The 20058-nt window shown below is 41.2% G+C and overlaps 1 protein-coding gene across 1 annotated transcript in view; it reads right to left on the bottom strand.

Moving 5' to 3' along the window:
- Positions 1–19681, bottom strand: part of INTS4 (integrator complex subunit 4) — a 37658-nt gene extending 17977 nt beyond the window's left edge. Inside the window, exons 1-14 of the mRNA XM_068930668.1 lie at positions 19549–19681; positions 18739–18933; positions 15730–15847; positions 14722–14828; positions 14137–14322; positions 12299–12349; positions 11561–11649; positions 11173–11293; positions 10620–10691; positions 9428–9602; positions 6632–6837; positions 3963–4105; positions 2775–2890; positions 580–713 (exon numbers count right to left, since the gene is read on the bottom strand). Coding sequence (XP_068786769.1) covers positions 580–713; positions 2775–2890; positions 3963–4105; positions 6632–6837; positions 9428–9602; positions 10620–10691; positions 11173–11293; positions 11561–11649; positions 12299–12349; positions 14137–14322; positions 14722–14828; positions 15730–15847; positions 18739–18933; positions 19549–19602 — 1767 coding nt within the window. The 5' untranslated portion in view covers positions 19603–19681. The remainder of the gene's footprint in view (positions 1–579; positions 714–2774; positions 2891–3962; positions 4106–6631; positions 6838–9427; positions 9603–10619; positions 10692–11172; positions 11294–11560; positions 11650–12298; positions 12350–14136; positions 14323–14721; positions 14829–15729; positions 15848–18738; positions 18934–19548) is intronic.
- Between the last annotated feature and the right edge of the window lie 377 nt (positions 19682–20058).

The following is a 20058-nucleotide window of genomic DNA, read 5'->3' as shown; positions in this document are numbered from 1 at the left end:
TTCAGTTTAAATTACATCATCCCTTTGAGGAAAACATCTCCCCTAATCTCTAAACTATGAGATGGTGAAGCCAAGGGAAGTCAAGACCACACAAAGCGCAGCTGATTTTATGAGCTGTAATAAGGCTCATGGCCGACATCAGCGCCACTATACTTCCACGCAGGAAAAGCACGCTTCAAAGTGGTAAGGAGCACATCTTACCCAGGAGTAAGGCGTGTAGGTGGGACATAAGTCATATATTAGCAAGATTTGCATAGGCTGAACCCCCCTTTCCCCCACTGCCAGTAAGCTCCCAGGAATGCTGCCCTCCAGTACTCCTTCCTAACCAGCAAACTCCATGCTATTCTCACTTGAGAACAGTAACGCTATTATTCGCCTCAAAAAAATTACAAAATCCATATTGTAATAATTTAATATTTGGCTCTTCTTTCTTAACATACGTTTCAATACTCACCCCCTCGATGGTTGAGGGGGAAAACCTTTTAGACTCAAAACTTCACACGCTGGGAGACATGGAAGAGAGCAACAGTATTTGCAACAACACAGCGGGGAAGTACAAACGGAGGTGGTTCAGCTTACCCTTAACGGAGGGACCAGATGAGAGAGACTGTCGCGAAGATAGGCGTAATGTCTGAACGTGTGATCAGAAAACAGTGCAGGCATTGTTGGGCAACTTTTAGCAGCATTAAAAATCAGAACCAGAACAGCAATGTCTATTGAAATGGATTGTTAAAGAAAAACAAACAACAGAAAGAGCTCCTCAGGGATAGCAAGCTAAAACAACAACAACAACTCAACAACCCTTTCTTTGCTGGAAATTGCTTAGGAAGTTATATATATATAAAAAATGGAAGAACGCTGAGCAAAAACCAAAGAGGCAGCTGTATGAGCAAATGAAAACAAAGTGCAAAGTGTAAACACTACAGAATGGGCCATATTGGAGAAAGGATGTTACTGCCAACACGGGATTGCTCACAGGCAACACAGAGGATGGGAGCCAAGGAGAATAAACGTAGAATGGGTCTACTAGGTGGCATTCACTCTTCCCTATCTTAGGGATGACTTTCTGCTTACCTGTCTGGTACCCAGATACTGCCTAAAAAGCAAACATTTACCCCCGAGTCCTTGAAAACTGCTGCACCTCCTGCAGCGTAGAAACCCTGAAAAACATCCCTCTTACACAGACTTAAACTGAACCAAGGAATCAAACATTGGGAGTGGATTCTGGAATAGAACAGAAAAATCATTGTCACAGTCCAAGAACGAGAGGAATACAAAAGGCAGCAAAAGTAGCCAAAAGCTGAGGCGTTCACCTGCAACAGGGTAACTCCAAGAGTAAGATTTCTAACAGGAGAGAGTAACAGGACCCCCAGTGTAAAGCTTAGCATTGTCAGGGTGCTCGCTTGCATGGGAAGAACTAGGTTCAGACCCTCTCTCAAGCATAGAGGGAACCTGAACTCACACCTCAAATTTCGTGAGTCTGCTGTAGTTACAGGCTGCCAAATATAAAGGCAGCAGCTTGACAAACCAGTTTTCCCTCCTTGCCCAAAATCCTTTCCAAATTCTGAGCTGAAGCTATTAGCTAATTTGATTCAAATTTGCTAACTACTTTGAATCAATCACAACTATACTTTTAGTTAATAATTTAGTCACTTAAAAAAATATATATACACCCCCCCCCCCCCAATCCAGGTGTACTTTGCAGTTTCTGGCTCCTAGGCTTGTCTTCACAGCTTACAACCAAATCCTATGGAAAGGTATTTTATCTCCAGAACATCCTATAAAATAATATACTTTGGTACAGAGTAAGAACGTCCATTTAGCTAAAAAAAAAAAAAAAAAAAGTCATCTTCCCCAATGTTCCTTCAATCCTTAACTTGGAGGACAAGTTTACTCAAATTGTTGCTCGACTATCACATTGGGGATAAATCCTTCTCTCCACCTGATTCTAGCCCTCTTCAATTCTTATAAGGTATTTATTTGACTTACACAAAAGTTTTGGCTGATGGGCTCTGAACGGTGAGATAAATAAGGACTATGCTTCACAGAAGAAGAGAGCTGTTCCAGTCTAACATCTCTCAGTATGCATCATAAATGAAATTATGCTCTGCAATTGCATAGAAGGGAAGTGAGAAGAATGAACTATAAAAAAACGGTATTCCACATTTCTAAGGCATTTTCTATTGTTAAGGATGATGTTATAACAATAATAGCTGGCATTCTAAAGCATCAGAAGCGCTAACAGTAATATAAGGATTCCTGCTTTGAAATATTTCGAAAAAGATGCTAAATTTACAGCACTACAGGGATTTGCCACTGCTGTACTAAAAGCCAGTACCGTCCTATAACTGCACAACAGAGAAGGTAGGGGAAGTTTTACATTAAAAAAGAAAAAAAGAAAAAAACCTCAAGGAAAACTATTTTTCTTATTTAAAGAAGAAAGAATCTTCAAGACTAGCAAACTAGACAAATGTTTTCACATCAAAGGACATATCTGCAACACCTAAGCCTTGACAAATTGCTTGATAGTGAGATTATTCATTATAGTGAGGAAAAAAGGTTAATTATACACCATAGGTATTTATGACGACGGTTCTAGATAACAGTTATTCCACCGCTTACTGAGTAATAACAATAAGCTGCAAAGGGATTCAGAAATAGCCATAGCAGTGCCTGCTGTAGTTTGAAATGGTATAATAAATGTGAGCAATTAGAAAAATAATGAATAAGTCTTTTAGAGTCAAAACGAACAACTGATTTCATTGGAAAGATACAGGCTGGGTCATCCATGTCCGGTTCTGGAGTATCAAAGAAAGGATGTGTGCTCAGTAGCTCTGGGACTAATGGAAGCACCAAAGTTGGATGCCTGCTTCCCAAGAACTTTAAGCATCTGAAAATATACAGATTGAAATATTTCTTAGTAAGCATGTATGCTGCAAAACACAACATTTTAAAGCATTATTATTCTGTATTACAGTGGCACCTTGAGACGCCAGTCAGCATGAGAATCCTAATATCCAAGTCTTTGTGCAAATTCATGGCAACACTCTCTCTTTAGGGCTGAGTATCTGCTGCAGTGTTTGACAGGATCCAAGAAAACTGAGAAGACTGCTTGAGAAATCTAGCAATAATAAATACAGTTTACTAAAACTGCGAGTAATGCAGGGCAGAAATACGTCCAAAAACACTTAACACCAGGAGCTAAACAATCCAAGAAAAATATTCATACTAAATGCTAATAGTAAATGTACTTTTTTTTTGGAAAAAAAAAAAAAAGGGAAGATTTAAAAACAAACAAACAAAACAAACCAACCCACCCCACCCCCTCCAAAAGCAATGTAAGAGTATACGGGAAGAAAAAGTAGACTAAAATAAGCATTTTCAATAATAACAAAAATTCCATCTCAAAACACGTGTTGTAGCATCACTTCCCTTGCTGCTTCCATTAAACTACCAAAAAATCCACAAATTTCACTTATTTTTGCTCAGGCAGAAAAAGTCCCTCCAAGTTCACAGTGCCACACACCCACCCAATCTACTTGTTGCGACTGATGTAATCAGCTGCTGGTAAATATTACTGTTCAATGCAGAGTCAAGTAAATACAAAGCCTTATTTGCACTGAAGAGATGAGTTTTTTAAACTGAGGGTTGAATTAATCTCTTCTGGAAACTCTGGGAATGCTTTGAAGTGACTTCTTACGATAGAGGGTTATTTCCAAGAACGGCCACCAGTGCTGGATTCCCAGTACGAGTACTGACATGCAGATTCTGCATCTTATATACATGTCAGTCGTGGATACGAAGAATTGCTATTCCAAACATTTACAGAATAACAGGATGTTAGACGTGTAGCACCTCTAACCTTTTTAGCTAGTTAAATATTTGTCCAATTCTTCAATTACTCAAAAGAACAGGAAAACAGGGAAAACAAGCGGACGCACAAGGACGCTGAACACACTTACTTCCATATGGATTCTCTGTCTGTGGGATACTTGGTCAGGTTTTTCAGTAGCTCCACCAGTGCAAGATGGATGCCTTCTTTAGTTGAGACATTGGTGCAACACAACAGTTCATGAAGTGCTTCCCGAATGTCCCTTGAAGAATCCTAAAAAATCCAACCCAAACACCTTTGAGCGCTGAGAGAGAGAAGCTATGCATGCATACACGTATATTACTCATAGCAATTCCTCTTCCTTGGATGAATTGGCACTAGAGGCATCCAAAACCAGTGCTCGTTTCCAGTTGCTGCAGAATGAACTGTTAGACCAGGCATCTGCTGCAGGGTCTACTGCCTTCCAACTCAGCCAAGATGTCTCATTTACATGTGCGCTTCATTTCCTGAAATTAGTGGAAACTCTTTCCCCGTTTACCTTCTTAAACAGAGCGAGAGTCACTGTTTGGTTTGAGTGATACCGCACCCTTAGGCACAGCCATTAACAAAAACGTAAAAGTGCTGGGTAATTCCTAGATGACCAGCAAAACAATCCTGTTTCGTCCTCCTAGGAAGCAGCCTGCTGTTACTCAACATCTGAAGCTCAATTCCACGAGCCTTTAACTAGGTCATCAGCCTTCAAAGAGTTTGCGCAAGCGCTGAAGACAAAAACTAGATTAACAGTGATAGTCCATGGGACAGAAAGAACTCAACCTCACTACCGCTCTACAGAGGTATAATAAAAATACAAGTTCAGTCACTTTACTTCATTGGGATAATATGGAATCTCTGCTGTACCACTTTAAAAAAAAAAAAAAAACCACACACTCTACCCATTTTATTTATTAGGCTGGATGACACTGCACAGCAGAGCTTACGCTCTTCAAGCAGTAATTTTAGAAGTGCTGTGGCTGAACTCCAGCTTAAATCACGTTCCTTTAGCCAAAAAACACCTTGCGGTTTCACATATGTATATATATATATAAAAAATACTTGTTATCAGCATTTGTGTAGCTATTGTTGGATAGACTGTGAAAATTTGATGGCATACAAGAACTGGATGCATTTCAGTGGTGGATTCATCTTATTTATAACTTGCTAAGTATCAACAGCACATTCATCACTGTCTTAGGCAAAAGAAGAAAGAGCAGTCCTCTTGTAAAGGCTCTTAAATGACAGTCAACACATACAAATGATCAAAGGAGCAAAGCGTTGCTCAGCCCTTCCTTATTTTGGTGGTGGAAGGGAACACAGGGACAGGCAGGCTATCACTGAAAAAGAATATGTACTTTAAGGACTGGAACGAAACGATCATGGAAATGCAATATTCGGGCCGAATCGCATAAACCACAGGAAAGGTAGTATGGAGACAAGAGACAGATAGAATGAGTCAACGGAAGACGAGATGAAGAACCATGTGAAAAAAAACGAATACAGAGCTTCAGCCTTGCGAGAAAAGCAAGGAGGAGCTGCCACAGTTATTCAGATAAAGTCAAAGCAGTGGAACAAAAGTAGAAGCTACAACCCCCTCAGTTTTTGTGTATTTGCACCCTAGAAACAAATTTAGGCACTAAAGTGGATGCTGTTTTTCCAAATCCCTTACTTTGGTACTTGCATATGGATTTTGCTGCTGAAACAGAAAGTAAGTAAGCACCTTTCAGAAGCAGACAAACCTGATAAAAAACATGAACCATTCTCACGCTTCAGCTGTCATATTGTACAAAATAAACCAGCACAGAAGCATAAGACAGAACCTAAGTTTTTCCAGTCCAACTAGTAATTTTTATACCGTATTGCACAGATGCCAAGCTCAAACAAATATAAATCAGGTTCACAAAAACTTGAGACATCTGAAACCAGCTGCTGTGTTTGCAAATTCAGGTCATATTCCATAGCATTTGTTACAGACTGATCAAACGGGGTAGTTTGTTTGCTCCTTCCTGGAGTGCAACTGAAAGGAACCGCTGTTACACAGGATCAAACAAACAGCAAGGTAAAAGACAAAAATCAGCAGACTTACAGCACAAAGAGAGGCTGCGAAACTCTCCAAAAGATGCTTACCACATACAGCAGAACTGGAAAACAACAAGTCCAAGCCTCAAGGGCTGTAGCTCAACTGGTAAATAAAACAGGCCTGAGGGGAAGGAGTATGGGATAGCGCTGTTCATACAGCCGAACTCTCTTCCCCTTCCCCAAAACAAGGCATCCCGGTTCCTGCTATCCCCCGAGCCCTGGCTGAGCACGGTCTGGGAGAGCACTGGTTGGGAAAAGCCAAAACTATCCTGCACAGGGTACAGACAAACAGTCCGAAGAGCTGTCTCAGGCTCATGCCTTCGTTCTGCTTGGATAGGAAAGGTGTAGCCAAGGCGACTGAACAAAGAAAACGCAAAGAAAATTGTGTTCAACACCAAGTAATGCACAGTGCTGGATCAGACAAAAGAGATAGGAGGAAACAGCCATTACGGAATAGCACAGTGATCAAGGGCAGACCGTTTTTATCTAATTTTCATCGATTTAAAAAATATTCTGTTGTACTGGAGATTACAAGCTACTGGACATTAGAAACACTTGGGTGTGTTTGAATAAAAGAAAAAAGTGGACAGTTTCAGCTCAAAGGATAGGCCTGATTAGCAGTATATAATTCTAACACCTCCAAAGAGAGCAGGAATGCAATTCTCTTTCCCCGGAAGCAGCTCTTACCTCCAGGACAGCCAACACAGTATCCAGCTGGTCTTCTCGCAACGTGATGTTGTTGGAGATTTTTCTCATCGTGTGTATTGACTGCAGTCTCACCTCCTCAATTTCATCGTTAAACATGTCTACTAAAAAATCCAGACATTTCTCCGCAAAAGAAGGCGAAGACTGAGCCAACATACAGAGGGCCTCAACCGCAGCAATCCGGACCTCTGTTGAAAGAGATGAAGGGAATCAGTCGTTAGTCCTGTTCGAAGGGCATACTATCCGACGGCCACAACTCGTAATATTCAAGGGTTGAGCTTAGGAAAGGAGTTGCTAAGGAAACCCTGAGGACAAAGGAGACTAAAGCAGGATCTCACGCCGTTCAAGTCCTTTCCACAGGAAAGTCTTCAAATCAAAAGCCTCACCTCCAGCAGAGCACACGTTACTGTCATAAACATATCCCCATAGACTTTCAGGTGAACACAGGCCTCTTACCCACCAATAAACACTATGCCTTTCATAGCATGTTTTGCAAGTGCAGCTATAACCCTGGTAGCTTAAACAAATTAGTTTAGATAATTAAATTCTACTTCCTTTATTCTTCCTGACATTTTAATTGCTCAGAGCACTCTCTGCATTTTTAACTTGATGTGTAGCACTTTATGAATTGCTGAAAAGCCCCAGAGTGGCAGTATTTCAGCAGAAAACAGAACAAACTTCATCTTTTTCATGACTTCGGATTCCTCAGAAGAAAGGGGAGATGTGCCACCCAATTATTAAAACGATGAATAATTTAAGAAAGGAAAGATCAGAAGTGTCCAGAATGTATTTACGCTGTAAAACGTTGCAGGAATTTGAAGAATACCCACATATTAAAAGCTTAAAGGGAGATGAGATTTTCTTCCCGACAGCCATCCACACTATCTTCCACAGCATTTATGTGCTGGGATCATAAAAGTTAGAATTTGGTGTCTTGCAAACATTACTGTTTTAAGTATATTTCCATTTTTCACCCAAATTAGCTCATTTTGAAAACGTTTACTTAAACTTGTATGTAGTTTTTAAGCCTATTGTTCTTAAAGAACATACTTGATTCCCGATGATTCTGATTGAGTAGAAAAACACAAACACAGCAAGACCCCTGCTTATTCAGTAACAAAGCTTTTGCCACATCTACTAGTCCCTGCGGTCATCAAGATCAAGGTATTAGAGAGGAAAAACAAATAACCAACATTTCACCAATACTGCTGTCAGAAGCTGACACATTAATTTAGACCAAAGTTACATTCCATGTAAGAAATTATACAGTGCTGTGAGTAAGGAAGAAGATAGCTCAGAAGTATTTCAAAATGCTGCAGTGGAGGGAGAGAGAGCTACGTTATACAGAAATCTGTGTACACGCCACATTTGTCCGTTTTATTGACATTCCACAACGGCACCATACTGCTATAGTACCTATGGCACAACAAACCGGAGAACGTGGTTCGCAGATTAACGGACTTGTTCCAGTAAATAATTTTTATCGTTAAGTCAGAAAGAACCAAAGTTACATTTTCAAGCTTCAGGGTAAGTTTAGCTATTAGGAAGACATGCTTTGATTTGCAGGAGTCACGGAACAATAAATCCATTTTTACAACACAATTAAGAGAAATATTTTAGTTATAGTGTTTTTATACTTTCTAATTTGGCATCACCCTTCCAGCAACATTAAAACCAAATTCAGGAATAACATTTAGAGCTCAACATTGTCATGATTCTACATAAACACTAGCTGTTCTCAATAGCCCCATGAAACGTAAGTCTTCAATTACGCATAGGAAAGTTGGGCTGGAAAGCCTAAAACACAGACTCTCCTGAGGCCATCAGCATGGTCAACGCTACAGCCAAATGTGGCGCTCAAACACCTGCATGACGCTTTTACACTCAGAACTTAGCCAGGCTCAAAAGAACAGACCCAACATTATGCTGGAAAAAGACAACCAAGGCCTCCAAGTCTACCACAACAAGACCACGAGACACCAGTATAAGAGCACTACGTTAACAGGTAAGGTCTATGTATTTATTAGGGGAGCTAGTCCCAGAAAGAAGCAACACCTATTTAATCTGAAACCTACCCACTGACTAAGAACAAACAGACAAAAGTCAACCATGGATAGACTTGGGCTGGAAACCAGAAGAAAACTTCTATTCATTGAAGCTGTCAATCCTGAAATATTCTGAAAAATATGTTTTTTCTTTTTGTCCCCAGTAGTTCTAGCTTTTGTTAGGATAGAATTTGTTTATGAAAGGAAATATTACTGGACTCCACGGGCACAGGTTCCTTGTAGTCTTATGTTTTAAACAACACAGTTGTATAGATATATCTCAGCAAATCTGATTTTCCTTCCTCGAGAGAAAATACCAGTTTCAAACAACAGCAAGTAACGTTTCCAATTTAGGACCACATCCAACTGTTAAGTTTAAGTCAATAAAAATTCCGAGGGGGTTTCTGAACAATATAAGCAATCACTCTTTTCCCCCAGATATTTTACTAAAACTTTACTGCTTATAGGAAGCTATTTGTATCTGGCTACTCAGTGGAATACTTCGATCCAAAATACTGTACAACATTATGACATCTTTAAAATAATTGTCCAGAAAAAAAAGCCCACCACACCCACAAACCACAGTGGAACCAACCACCCCAAAATCCACAATTGGTTAAACAAACACCCCTCCAAAAAACACATGCAATTGCCAAGTGGTCTGTTTCAGAAAAAACACACTAACCAGCACATACATCCTCCTTTAGTCACTGCATAGTGAGTTAACACTTACCATACATCTCATCTTCCAGGCCATGAACAAAGGCCCCACAAGCTCCGGATTCGATCAAGTTTACAGCGCCTGTGTCGACTTCTTCTTTGGGAGCATCATCTCCCCATTTTCTCCCACTTGAGAACTCCCCAGAGCTGTAGAGTTCTTTGGCTCGTTCGTGTGCGGTGCGCTTCCTCTGCGCAAACAAGTTTTTCAGTTACAACCACAGGATACTTTAAAGATGACCAAACAATACGGTAAATGTTTTTTCCCCAGATTCAAAACCAGAGGTAGCTAGAGGTTTAGAGACACTGACTGAGGAGAGACACACAAATGCTGAGAAAAGCAAATACCACCCTCTCCTTCTATCAAAGTTTCTAATCACCAATAATTCTTTGTACTTTTAACGTCGGGAAAGGACGACAATTAATGCATTTTAATTAACAAGAACAGCCACACTGGGTCAGAGCAAAGGCCCCTCCAAGCATCCCAAAACTGATCTGCAAACAGATGCTACCACTGTGCAGTTAAGCTTGTTAAAATGCAATTAAACACCTCTGTGACTGTCCATACTATAGAGCAGTTAACAGTGTGCAAGTTGAACTGTGATACTCATTTAGCACTCTTGCTGATGCATCTTCTTTCCTCCACCCTGTAAAGAAAGCTGTGCAGCACTTCATTTGAAGGATCCTAAGTATTTCACACAGCAGCCCACAAAAACTAGCAGCTCTAGCTTCATCACTATTTTGTAGATAGAGAAACCAAACTTAATACCTTGAGAGGGGCCCTTAAGGAATTTTACCGAAAAGTTTTGCTCACAGGCCTCAGGTGTTCCAGCTACCCATGTCTCTTGAAATGCCTGCCAGTCAGATCTTGCAGGACACTACCACGAGCTTCCTCCCAAAACTAGAATGCAAACTTTCCATCCACAATAAATAAAGCTTTTAGCCAAAAGGCTGTCAGGAGAACAAAGAAATGTTTCTCTCTCATTTGGGAAACCTGAATAGCCTAGAGATGTTTATTATATGCTCAGCTAATGAAATCTAAAACTAGCAATTGCCTCATTGACTTTAATCTAAAAGAAAACCTGTCATCATCAATTAACTCTCGGTAGCCCTGAGGCAAGCTAAGCAAACATACTCAGCATTAACATACCTGCTGTGCGATTTTAGTACACTACACACAGTAAAAAAAAATTCAAATATTTACATACCCTCAGATCTGACATGAGCTTCTTGTCAAGGGTCTGCTCTAAGAAATGGGAGCTAACTTGTTGCATAGAACCCTAAAAAAAAAAAAAAGTATTCTAAATTACACCATACATTTCCTGACATAGCCTAGCACAGGGCCCAATCATTTCTACTCATTCTAGTTGCTTTATACAATGCTCACCGCTACTGTACTTCAGAGTCAAAAGAGTTTGCTTAAGATAGTCAGCACATCTTATTTTCCTACAGAGGTTAATATGGTCTTTCTTGAATACGTTGGCTTACATGTGCTGTGCTCGAAAAGCAGGTGGAAGGAATTATTAGAAGTACTTGTTCTTTGTTGCACACCCAACCCTCTACCCTCAAAGAAAGAATCATCGCAGGGTTCAGCCGAGAAACCACCTTTTAAAAACAACTCAGCCTCTCACATTTTCTCCTTCTCCACATTTTGGTAGAAATTGATCTTAAATTTCCTCCCATTTCTTTTCAAACACATGCAAAAGAAGGGTAGCATAACATGAATTGTTCTCAGATACAGAGGAAGAGAAGGCCACTTACCAGTAATTTAGCAGCTTGCACTCTAACAACCCAGGAACCATCACTAACCATGTGACAAATTTTTCCAAATGCATCATCCACCAGGCGAATTTCTTCATTAGAAGAAGGAATCGGGACAATGCTAACGGAGAAATACGAATCAATTTGCTGATCTGATGCTATTCAGTATGGCAGAAAGCAAGAAACAACTATGCTGAATTCCTATGAACATGCAACGAACATCAGAAACCAAAACTTCATCTAGCTCAATGCATTCTCATCAGGTATCAGCATTTTGAACACATCAGCTTTCTAACAGCTACTCCTGAGACTTAACACCACAAAGCTTCTGGGATTAGGATTATTACTTTGCCACCACTATGAGTCATTTCTTCTGTAAAGCACATACCTTTCAGGGTACAGCTGACTGAGGACCCAAATTAGCTGAACTGCAGCACTGCGCACTTGCTCATAATCATCTGCCAGCAGTTTGCAAGCCTGAAAAGAAGATTCCCAGTCAAATATACCTCAAAAATCCCCACCAGAGCCATCATTCACCTCCCACAACGGATTTCTAATCCTTATCATAAATCAGTTACGACAGACTATAAATTAAGATGAATTTGGCCTTCCCTCCTACTCCCCAGTATGTCCAAGTTTGATCAGATTAGTACTAATAAAGTCAGCTAGGCACATGCAGAAGAACTCCAGAATTGCCTATACTAAGTGAACATATGCAGTGTGAACCTGTACTCTGACTAATTTCATACAGGTTTCAGCCCTGCAACCTTGCCGACATAACAAATGCAGACTTCATGTGAACTCTTCAATCAACAATGGTTTACTCTTTGATGAGATACCAGGATGATGGCCATAATTATCTAATGCCTTGCCTTTTCTTCAATTATCTCCCCCACTAAATAACATACTTCGATCAAAGTATATGTGCTAGTACTTTTGAGCAGAACAAGATGCAAAACAGACTATTTTTCACTACCATAGGGAAAGAAAGAATATAGCCAAACTGGGCACAAAGTACCCCATCTCCATTCAGTGACCTCAGCCCCTCCAAGCACGTGTCACAAAATCTGAAAAGCAATATAGCCAAACAAATACGAAACAAATAGAAACGAGTACAAAGTTTTACCTGACAGTAAATAGTCTGCTGTAATTTTAACCCTCTTTCATGAAGCTGAAGCTACAGGAAAAATAAAAAAGAAAGTTAAGTGACAGAGTTTATATATAGTTTTAAGGGACACAGACTTAGTTTTCATCACTGTTTTTTTCCTGCTATTTGAGCAACATTAGTTGCCCGCATTTCTTGATTACTGCTATAATTAAACCATTTCCTGATCTTGGCCACGGTAAGTATAAGCTTCACTTAGGTATAAATGTAATAAGCTTCAAAACCACTTACACTTTGATCGCTTAGCAAAATAAGATTACACTGTCTGTGCACTCTCCCAGTGTTCATACAACTTAGCACCTCAACCTCATTTCAAAGAAATATAGAAACCTTAACATTAATTAAGAAGTTTCTGATTTTCTAGGAAACTGATAGAGAAAGACACCAACGAGCCTTCCTATTGAAGAAAATGCAGACTACTCAATCAGCATACACATATTGGTAAACTAACGTACACAACTTACTCCAAATTTGTTAAAATATGCACTGTCTTTTAGACATACAAGGGCAGACGCAGGGCAAGGAGCTGAAGTTTTTTGCAAAAAGGCTTACACAGTCCAGCTTCTCACAACAGAACTTGTTTATTATTGCCTCCAAAAATCTAGATTTTTTTTCTCCTAACTCATGAAATATGGACTAAAAATAGGTGTTGCCAACAAATTTCCATGTCAACCTTTTCAATTACTGAACCACAGAATAGCAGAAATTGTCCTGCTAAACCCTGTTTCTGTCTAGAATAAGTAAGGCCAGGAATCTGACACACAACCAAATGGATAACATCCGCTTGAACACAGTCAACGAAAAAGAAAACAGTAGCTTTTCTGTATCCATTTCTTAAAATTATAACATGCCAGTGAGATAATTCAAGAAAAAAATTACACACAGTAGCAAGGAAAAACCTGATCAGCAGTCCTAGAAGTGGTTAGCGATACTGAATTCGTTCAGAATACTCTCCTATTTCAAACTACAGAAAGACAGCAAATTTTCTGCTGTATTTGTAAGTTTAAGGTCATAAATCTTGCTATGGATATTGTTGAACATCATCATAAGAGTCACCTAAACAGGTTTAAAAAGAATTGTATCCAAAAAAAAAAAAAAGATCAAAATCGAATGAATATAGAAGATGAGCATAACTTCCAGCAGAGGGAGATCTCAGACAGATGCAAGTGAAATTTGATCTCCTCAAATATATTCTGCCTTTCTTTGAAGTTTAATAACATTAATTCATATGCCTTAGCTCACCTTTCAATTATATGGGACACCAATATGACATTTCTGTACCCCCTCTACAGGGTCACCACTAACTATCTCACATGAAAACCAGTTACTCTCATGAACAGTTACAGCATGCTAATAAATAAGACCATAGGGCAAAACAGAAACATTGTTTTTTAAGAAAAAATTTATGTTTGGATCTATCACACATATTTCCTGTCATAAGCAGCTTTTTATTGTGTCTTGGTAGTAGCAATGGCTTACTGTAATTGTGGCAAGAAATATAGACTTCTCACTAAAACAAAGAACTTGCATAAACTCAAAAAAGTCAACAAATGAAAAAGCTTTTTCAGCTACAGCCAAAGCAGATATTGTTATCAGGCCACGAAAAGGCCTTATGAGATCTCAGTTGTTATTCTCAAGACCTATCTTATTTTTTCAGGTAATTTTGACGTGTTAAGTGGACTTCTGTTAAGTTATTTAATTAATTTCTAATCTTAATCTCTTTGGATCAGTTTTCAGCCTCTTATCAGCTTCCTTGTATAACCCCGCACAATTCACTTCATTATCCAAACAACATTTACCATGGCTTTTATAGCTGCAGTCCTAACACGAGGGTCCTGGTCATTAAAGTGATCCCCTATTATCTTCTGGACATCTTTGGCAGATTGGCTTTCAACTTCTTTTGCAACACCTTTTTCCACTGGTCCAAGACAGCCAATTAACTGAAGACATTTATTTCTTACACCATGGGAAGAATCGGTCAGATGCTGTGGAGTGGAAGAGAATAAGAGATAAAACTGTATTTTTTTTTAAATTGTTCTTTTACCCCATCACAGCAACTGATGATATTAAGACTCCTAGCAGTTAAGAATGCTCGCATTGTTAACAGTTGGTTGAAGTTTTTTTTTTAAATATTCTAAACACTAACTTAAATTGTTTCCTGCAGCAGTGAAGAAAGTTTAATTAGAAATAAACACCACTGTCATTTACAGACTCTCTAACCGGACTCAACATTGTGGTCACACCACGTGCAGTTTCTAGTTGCTCTTATCTTAAGCACAGTACTTGGAGCTCTCCCCCAAAGAGATTCGCTCCAAATTCAACAAGATGCAAGAACAAAGCTTTGCTGTTCAGAAGTATTTACTTCCTGAGGAAGGCTACATTACCTTGCAGGCTACCTCTACCAGTCTCATTCTGACAGAGGGATTCTCTGTAAGCTTTGTGCCGATCACCAACAGAGTGTCCAGCAGCTGAGCAAGGACTTGGTGAGACTCTGCAAAACAAAACAATGAAAGGCTACATAGCTCCAGTATCCATAGATACCTCAAAAGACACAGAACCACAGAATCATCAAGGTTGGAAAGTCCCCCCACCCCAGTCTTTTCTCCTCCAGGCCAAACAAGCTCAGTTCTCCAAGACTTGCCTTGTACAACATGTACTCCTGCCACTAACCACCTTGGTGGCTCTCTGCTGAACTCACTCAACCCTATCAACATTTCTCCTGTACTGAGGAACCCAAAATTGGATGCAGTATTTCAGATGTGGTCCTAGTAGCACTCAGTAAAGGGGCATAATCACTTCTCTTGATCTACCGGCTACGTTGCTGTCAACACAGCCCAGTACACAGAGAGCCTTCACTGCTGACTCGCCTTTAGCCTCCTGTTCACCTAGACTACCACTAAACTACATTAAAATAAAGTTAAACTGTAGCAACTAAAATACTTAACTTTAAATATAATATAGAAAAAAAAAGAGAGTTTAATGAAGGCATGAACAGGACAGTTCATGCTTTATTGTGCATTCCAAAAATAAATGCTAATAGATTAATGCCTTTTTGCACTGGTTCTGATGGGCTGGCCAGCAATTTCCTCGTCAAGCAAGATCGTTTCCTACAACAAAACACTTCAGAAACAACGCTTCTCACATTGAGATGCAAAAGCACACTTGGTCCTCCCCTAAAACAAAGGTATATACCATAAACAGTTCTAAGGAAAATTGTTCTTATCCTCAGAACACGGTATTTTCTGCCACTGTTCACAAAAGTAGAAAATAAGTACTCTGAGTGATAATTCCCAATTATACTCTTCCCATAAGAGCCTTGCCACCGTTCTAGACGCTTAAAGTCTACATGATTCTACCTTGATCTTGAAGATGATTTGAAATGCGTGACTTACTCTCATTCTGAAGTGTGTTAATGGCATCATCCATAATGCAGTCTGGGGAAAATCCTGCAGTCTTTGATAACAAACCCAGCAAGGAAGCAATCTTCAGTCTTACAGATGCATCATTCTCCTGGGAGGAAAGCAATAATAGTCATCCTCATTCATTCTTCATCTGACAAACATAAAACACTACACACTGGCAGGACCCATATGCAATTAAGCACATGGGAATGAATCTTCCTGTCGGTCTGCTTCCTCCCCTATACTTCTACAACTTACCTCCTAGAAAATTAACCACATCAGAATGTTTCTGTGGTAGCTTCCAGGATATTACAAAATAATTATTTTACTAATATCAGCATTCTTCAAAATTATTTTCATGTTGTGTGAAAATTGATATTTTAAATATCAAGATGCCAGGAAACTCACTGTTGCAATGTTAATTTCTTCCATCTTTTCATTAAAGATTTGCAAAGGAATTTAGAAGATGAACAGAGATTGATAGTCTCCTGACCTTTGCTAAGCATCAGGATCTGTGGGCTAAGGGAAACAACCATTTTCTTTAACAGTGGGGAGGAATCATGTGAATCTAACAACAAAAAAGAAAAAAGTCTAACACAGCAAGCTAAAAAGTAGAAGAAACATTTGTTAGCTGCATACATCTGCTCATTTAAGCAACAAAAAAAGATATAACTGGTGATAACTGAATAAACAAGCTTCACAAATTGGCATTCATTTTAGTTTCACTTAAAAATTTAAAAGTATTTGAAAGAGTTATTTATTTGAGCACTCAAAATTCACGCAGGCAACAGCACATCTGGTCATATGTCAAAGCTCTCCCTTTCAGCCTAATGCCAAGGGTATCTAATATAGGGTCAAAAGACAGAAAGTTTGTGGATTCTATACTTAGCTCTGACCAAGCAATTGAGCAACCTGGAACACAGAGTTGCAGTAATACGTAGTTACAAAAAATTACATCTTTCAACAGCGATCAAGTCTCTCCAGAGTGACAAATACTACAGCACCAGGAAAAAAATTCTTTCTAAACCTAGCTGAGAACTGTTTTCATTTTCCAGGGCCTAAATTAAGTGCTTTAACAACAGTCATTGCAGTTGGGCTACTTATGTCAGTGGACAATACAGATTTCCACAGTATAATACATCCGGTGCTTACACACATTACTCATGTTCTTTCAAATAAAAGGACAACCCTCCCCATGATACAGATGAAATCATAAACTTCAAAAAGCATGCTTATAAAGGCACTTTTAAGAGTTTTATGAATAAAGTCTTCAATTTTATCATTAGCAAGTTATGGACAGCCTGCCCCAGAAAAGGGCGTATTCTCTCTCCTTCTCATGGTTCCTGAGAAGGAAATTAGAGAAATCGATTCTATTACTCTAGGGGTCTGATTGCTGTCTCCAAGATCAAAACACCAGTAGGTGAAGTGCCTCTAACTCCTGGTCCTGGCCACACTCAGGAGTCAGGAAGAGACTTTCAGGATCATCTCAGGTCACTCTTTGAGGGCACACTGTCTCTGACAGCAATATTAGCTTATGGTACTCTGTCCCTTCCCTTTCTCCCCTTCATTACTACATGCCACCCACTCAGCCATGTTGATTCAACTGCTAGCAGGGCCATGGGAACACACGAGGTGAAAAATGAGGAAAAAAAAAAGTAATCTTATTTCTCTAATCCATTTCAGAGAACAGTTCCCAAACAGCCCTGCAGACCTGCTATAATATAAAGGAATATAATGAATAAGCAGCAGGTTGCAGAACCACCTTAAACAAAAAAACGACACTACAAACAGCACATCATCGTACAACTTCTGCTGCAGTTAGTTTTCAGTGCTAGGTTTTTGAAGACCAGTTAAAGTGTAGTTTTCTAGAGATACTAGCAAATTAGTTCTTTACAAAATGTTAACCTTAAGCAAAATAACAGCAGGTTTAGGATTGCAAGAGTTTTTAAAATCTGACTTCTCTCACAGGCTGTGCACTTGAAAATCTGACCTTATCTGTAAATTTAAGAGTCTTCCTTTTGACATAGGTTGCAACACAAAAACGCCAACAGCGTTATTTGCTCAGGAACCACAGTTCTGTTCATGGAAAGCTATGGAACTATAGCAAGTTAAGTTTCTGAAGTTGTATATTCTTAAGTGTAGATTAACCCAACAATGAAAAGTAGTTTCCAAAAAAATTTAATGATAAATACACAGAAAGCTGTAAAACAGTCTCAATCTGCAACCCAAAGCAGGTAAAGTATAGAAAAAAATAAAATGTAACTTACAGTTTAAGTGTCAATTCAAAGTAGAGTACAGTTAAAAGTAAAGGAAGAAGTTAGAAGTAGCATAAGGACATTTATGAGGAAGGTTTCCGCCTGCAATGCAGCTTTGTTCGCTGCAATAAAGTTGTGATTTATCAAGTGAAGGACCAGTGTTTTGATACTATGATGCACACGCTACTTCTCTTATTTGTTATTTTTCCGCAGTAACACACAGAATCCTATTTTTCTGTTGTTAATTTTTTTTTTGAAAAGCTGAAGAGTTTTTCAGAAGCATCATGTTAAAACTGTTTTGCCCACAGCGTAAGCACAAAGTTTCTCTGTTGTAAGAAGAAACTAAGAGCAAGGTAAAGAAACATCAGTTGGGACAGACTTAGATAAAGTTGGGCCAGATTTGGACAGTTTAGTGCTCCGGACAATTTCTTGAGCTCTCTTTTGTCCTTGCCAGCTTAACTTCAGACTGCCTAGGAGGGGCCATCTGTAGGGATAACACAGTTCACGTTCCTGTCACCTGACTCCTGAAACTATTGGCAAAGCTGCCAAGTAAAACCACCAGCAATCATCTGAGGAAAGGGCTAGTCACTCACTCTTGTCACATATGGCTTCCAAGAGCCTGAGCCAGGCCTGAATTAGCAACCCACAGGCCAGTGGCTCCTTATTCTGCAGTTAATCCCATCCTTCTAGATAACAAGGCCAGAAAGAGGAGTCTGGAAACACGCTTGGCTGTCAGCTTTGCTACCTTGTAATAATGCTCCAGCAGGATCCTGACAACCCCTTCCACACTCTCCACTTCCACAGGCTTCCTGGCAAACTGGAGCAGGTACTGCAAGGCATCTGCTGGCGAGGTGGCTTTGCACAGGTCGACGTGGAGCGCCGCGGACTTGCTGGGCTTGGTCAGCCGCAGCTTCTTGGTGGACAGGTCCTCATGCTGCTGCTGCAGGCAGAGGCACACAGGCACGGTTCGGCAACACACAGCAAATTCATACCCACTCTTTCCTGGTGGGTACACTATCCTACTACCAAGCCAGGCTGGGGCAGCTCCGGTGCCTTCAGCACCGCTGGCCTCTTCCCTCTCCATCCCAGGCATGCAGGGGAACAGCGTCCCCTCCACAACCAGGTCTTGTTCTGCCCAAATAGTCCCCGTCCCTGCAGAAACACTGTTTCTCCTCCCCGCCCCCAACCCCAGCCTGGAGCAGGTCCTGCCTCCCCCACTCTCACCCCAGAAAACTGCTGGCACCACAGGGCAAACTCTGCCTCCCCCCCCGCCCCTGGCTGGGGCAGCTCCTGCCCCCCACCCCGGCACCAAGGCGGCCTCCCCTCAACCCTGAGGGGACCACTGCCGTCTCCCCGACCCCGGGGCAGCCCGGTTCTCCCCTCCGGGCAACCCCCGACCCCCCGAGTCCGGGCAAACATCGGCCCTAGGCCTCGGGGCTCCCCCCTGGGCTAGGCCGCGGGACGCTAGCGGCCTTCCCGGCAACGCCTGTCGGAGCCACCCCTCGCAAGGCACCTCTGGGGCTCCCTCCGCGGCCGCCGAGCCCCGCTGCGGTACCTGCACCACCTTGGTGAACTCCTCGTACACCCGCTTCTTCAAGTGCGCCGCCATGCCGCCCGCCCGCCGCCGCCGCCGCCGCCCGCGCCGGCTCGGCCCTCCGCGGCCACCGTACGCGCCTCGCCCGCCTCCCCGGCCTGGAAGAGAAACCACCGCCTTGACGCGGCGAGGCAGCGTCCTCGCTGCAAAGCTGGAGGTCAACGCTCTATGGTCAGAGAGGCGGGAGGGCGGGAAAAACCTCCGCGTTGCCGTGGGAACAGCGCGGGGGTGGGGGGGGAAAGCTCGTCGTTGCCATGGGAACGGCGGCGCCGCGAGACCCCCGCCCCCACAAAGCCTTAAAGCGGGAACCGGCAGGGCGACTTCTGCCGTTGGCTGTGGGGGAACCGCTGCGAGGGCGAGCACGGCTTAAACCAAGCGTAATTAGGGAGTGATTCGAGTCCAATCGCTTAAAGATAAAACCGGGGGGAGGTGAAGGGGGTGGGGGGAAGAGGCCCGTAAATAAAGCACTTC

The sequence above is a fragment of the Struthio camelus genome, chromosome 1 (assembly GCF_040807025.1).
Source record: "Struthio camelus isolate bStrCam1 chromosome 1, bStrCam1.hap1, whole genome shotgun sequence".
Classification (NCBI taxonomy): domain Eukaryota; kingdom Metazoa; phylum Chordata; class Aves; order Struthioniformes; family Struthionidae; genus Struthio; species Struthio camelus.
Note: the sequence above shows the minus strand (reverse complement) of the source record. Positions and strands in the feature narration are given on the sequence as shown.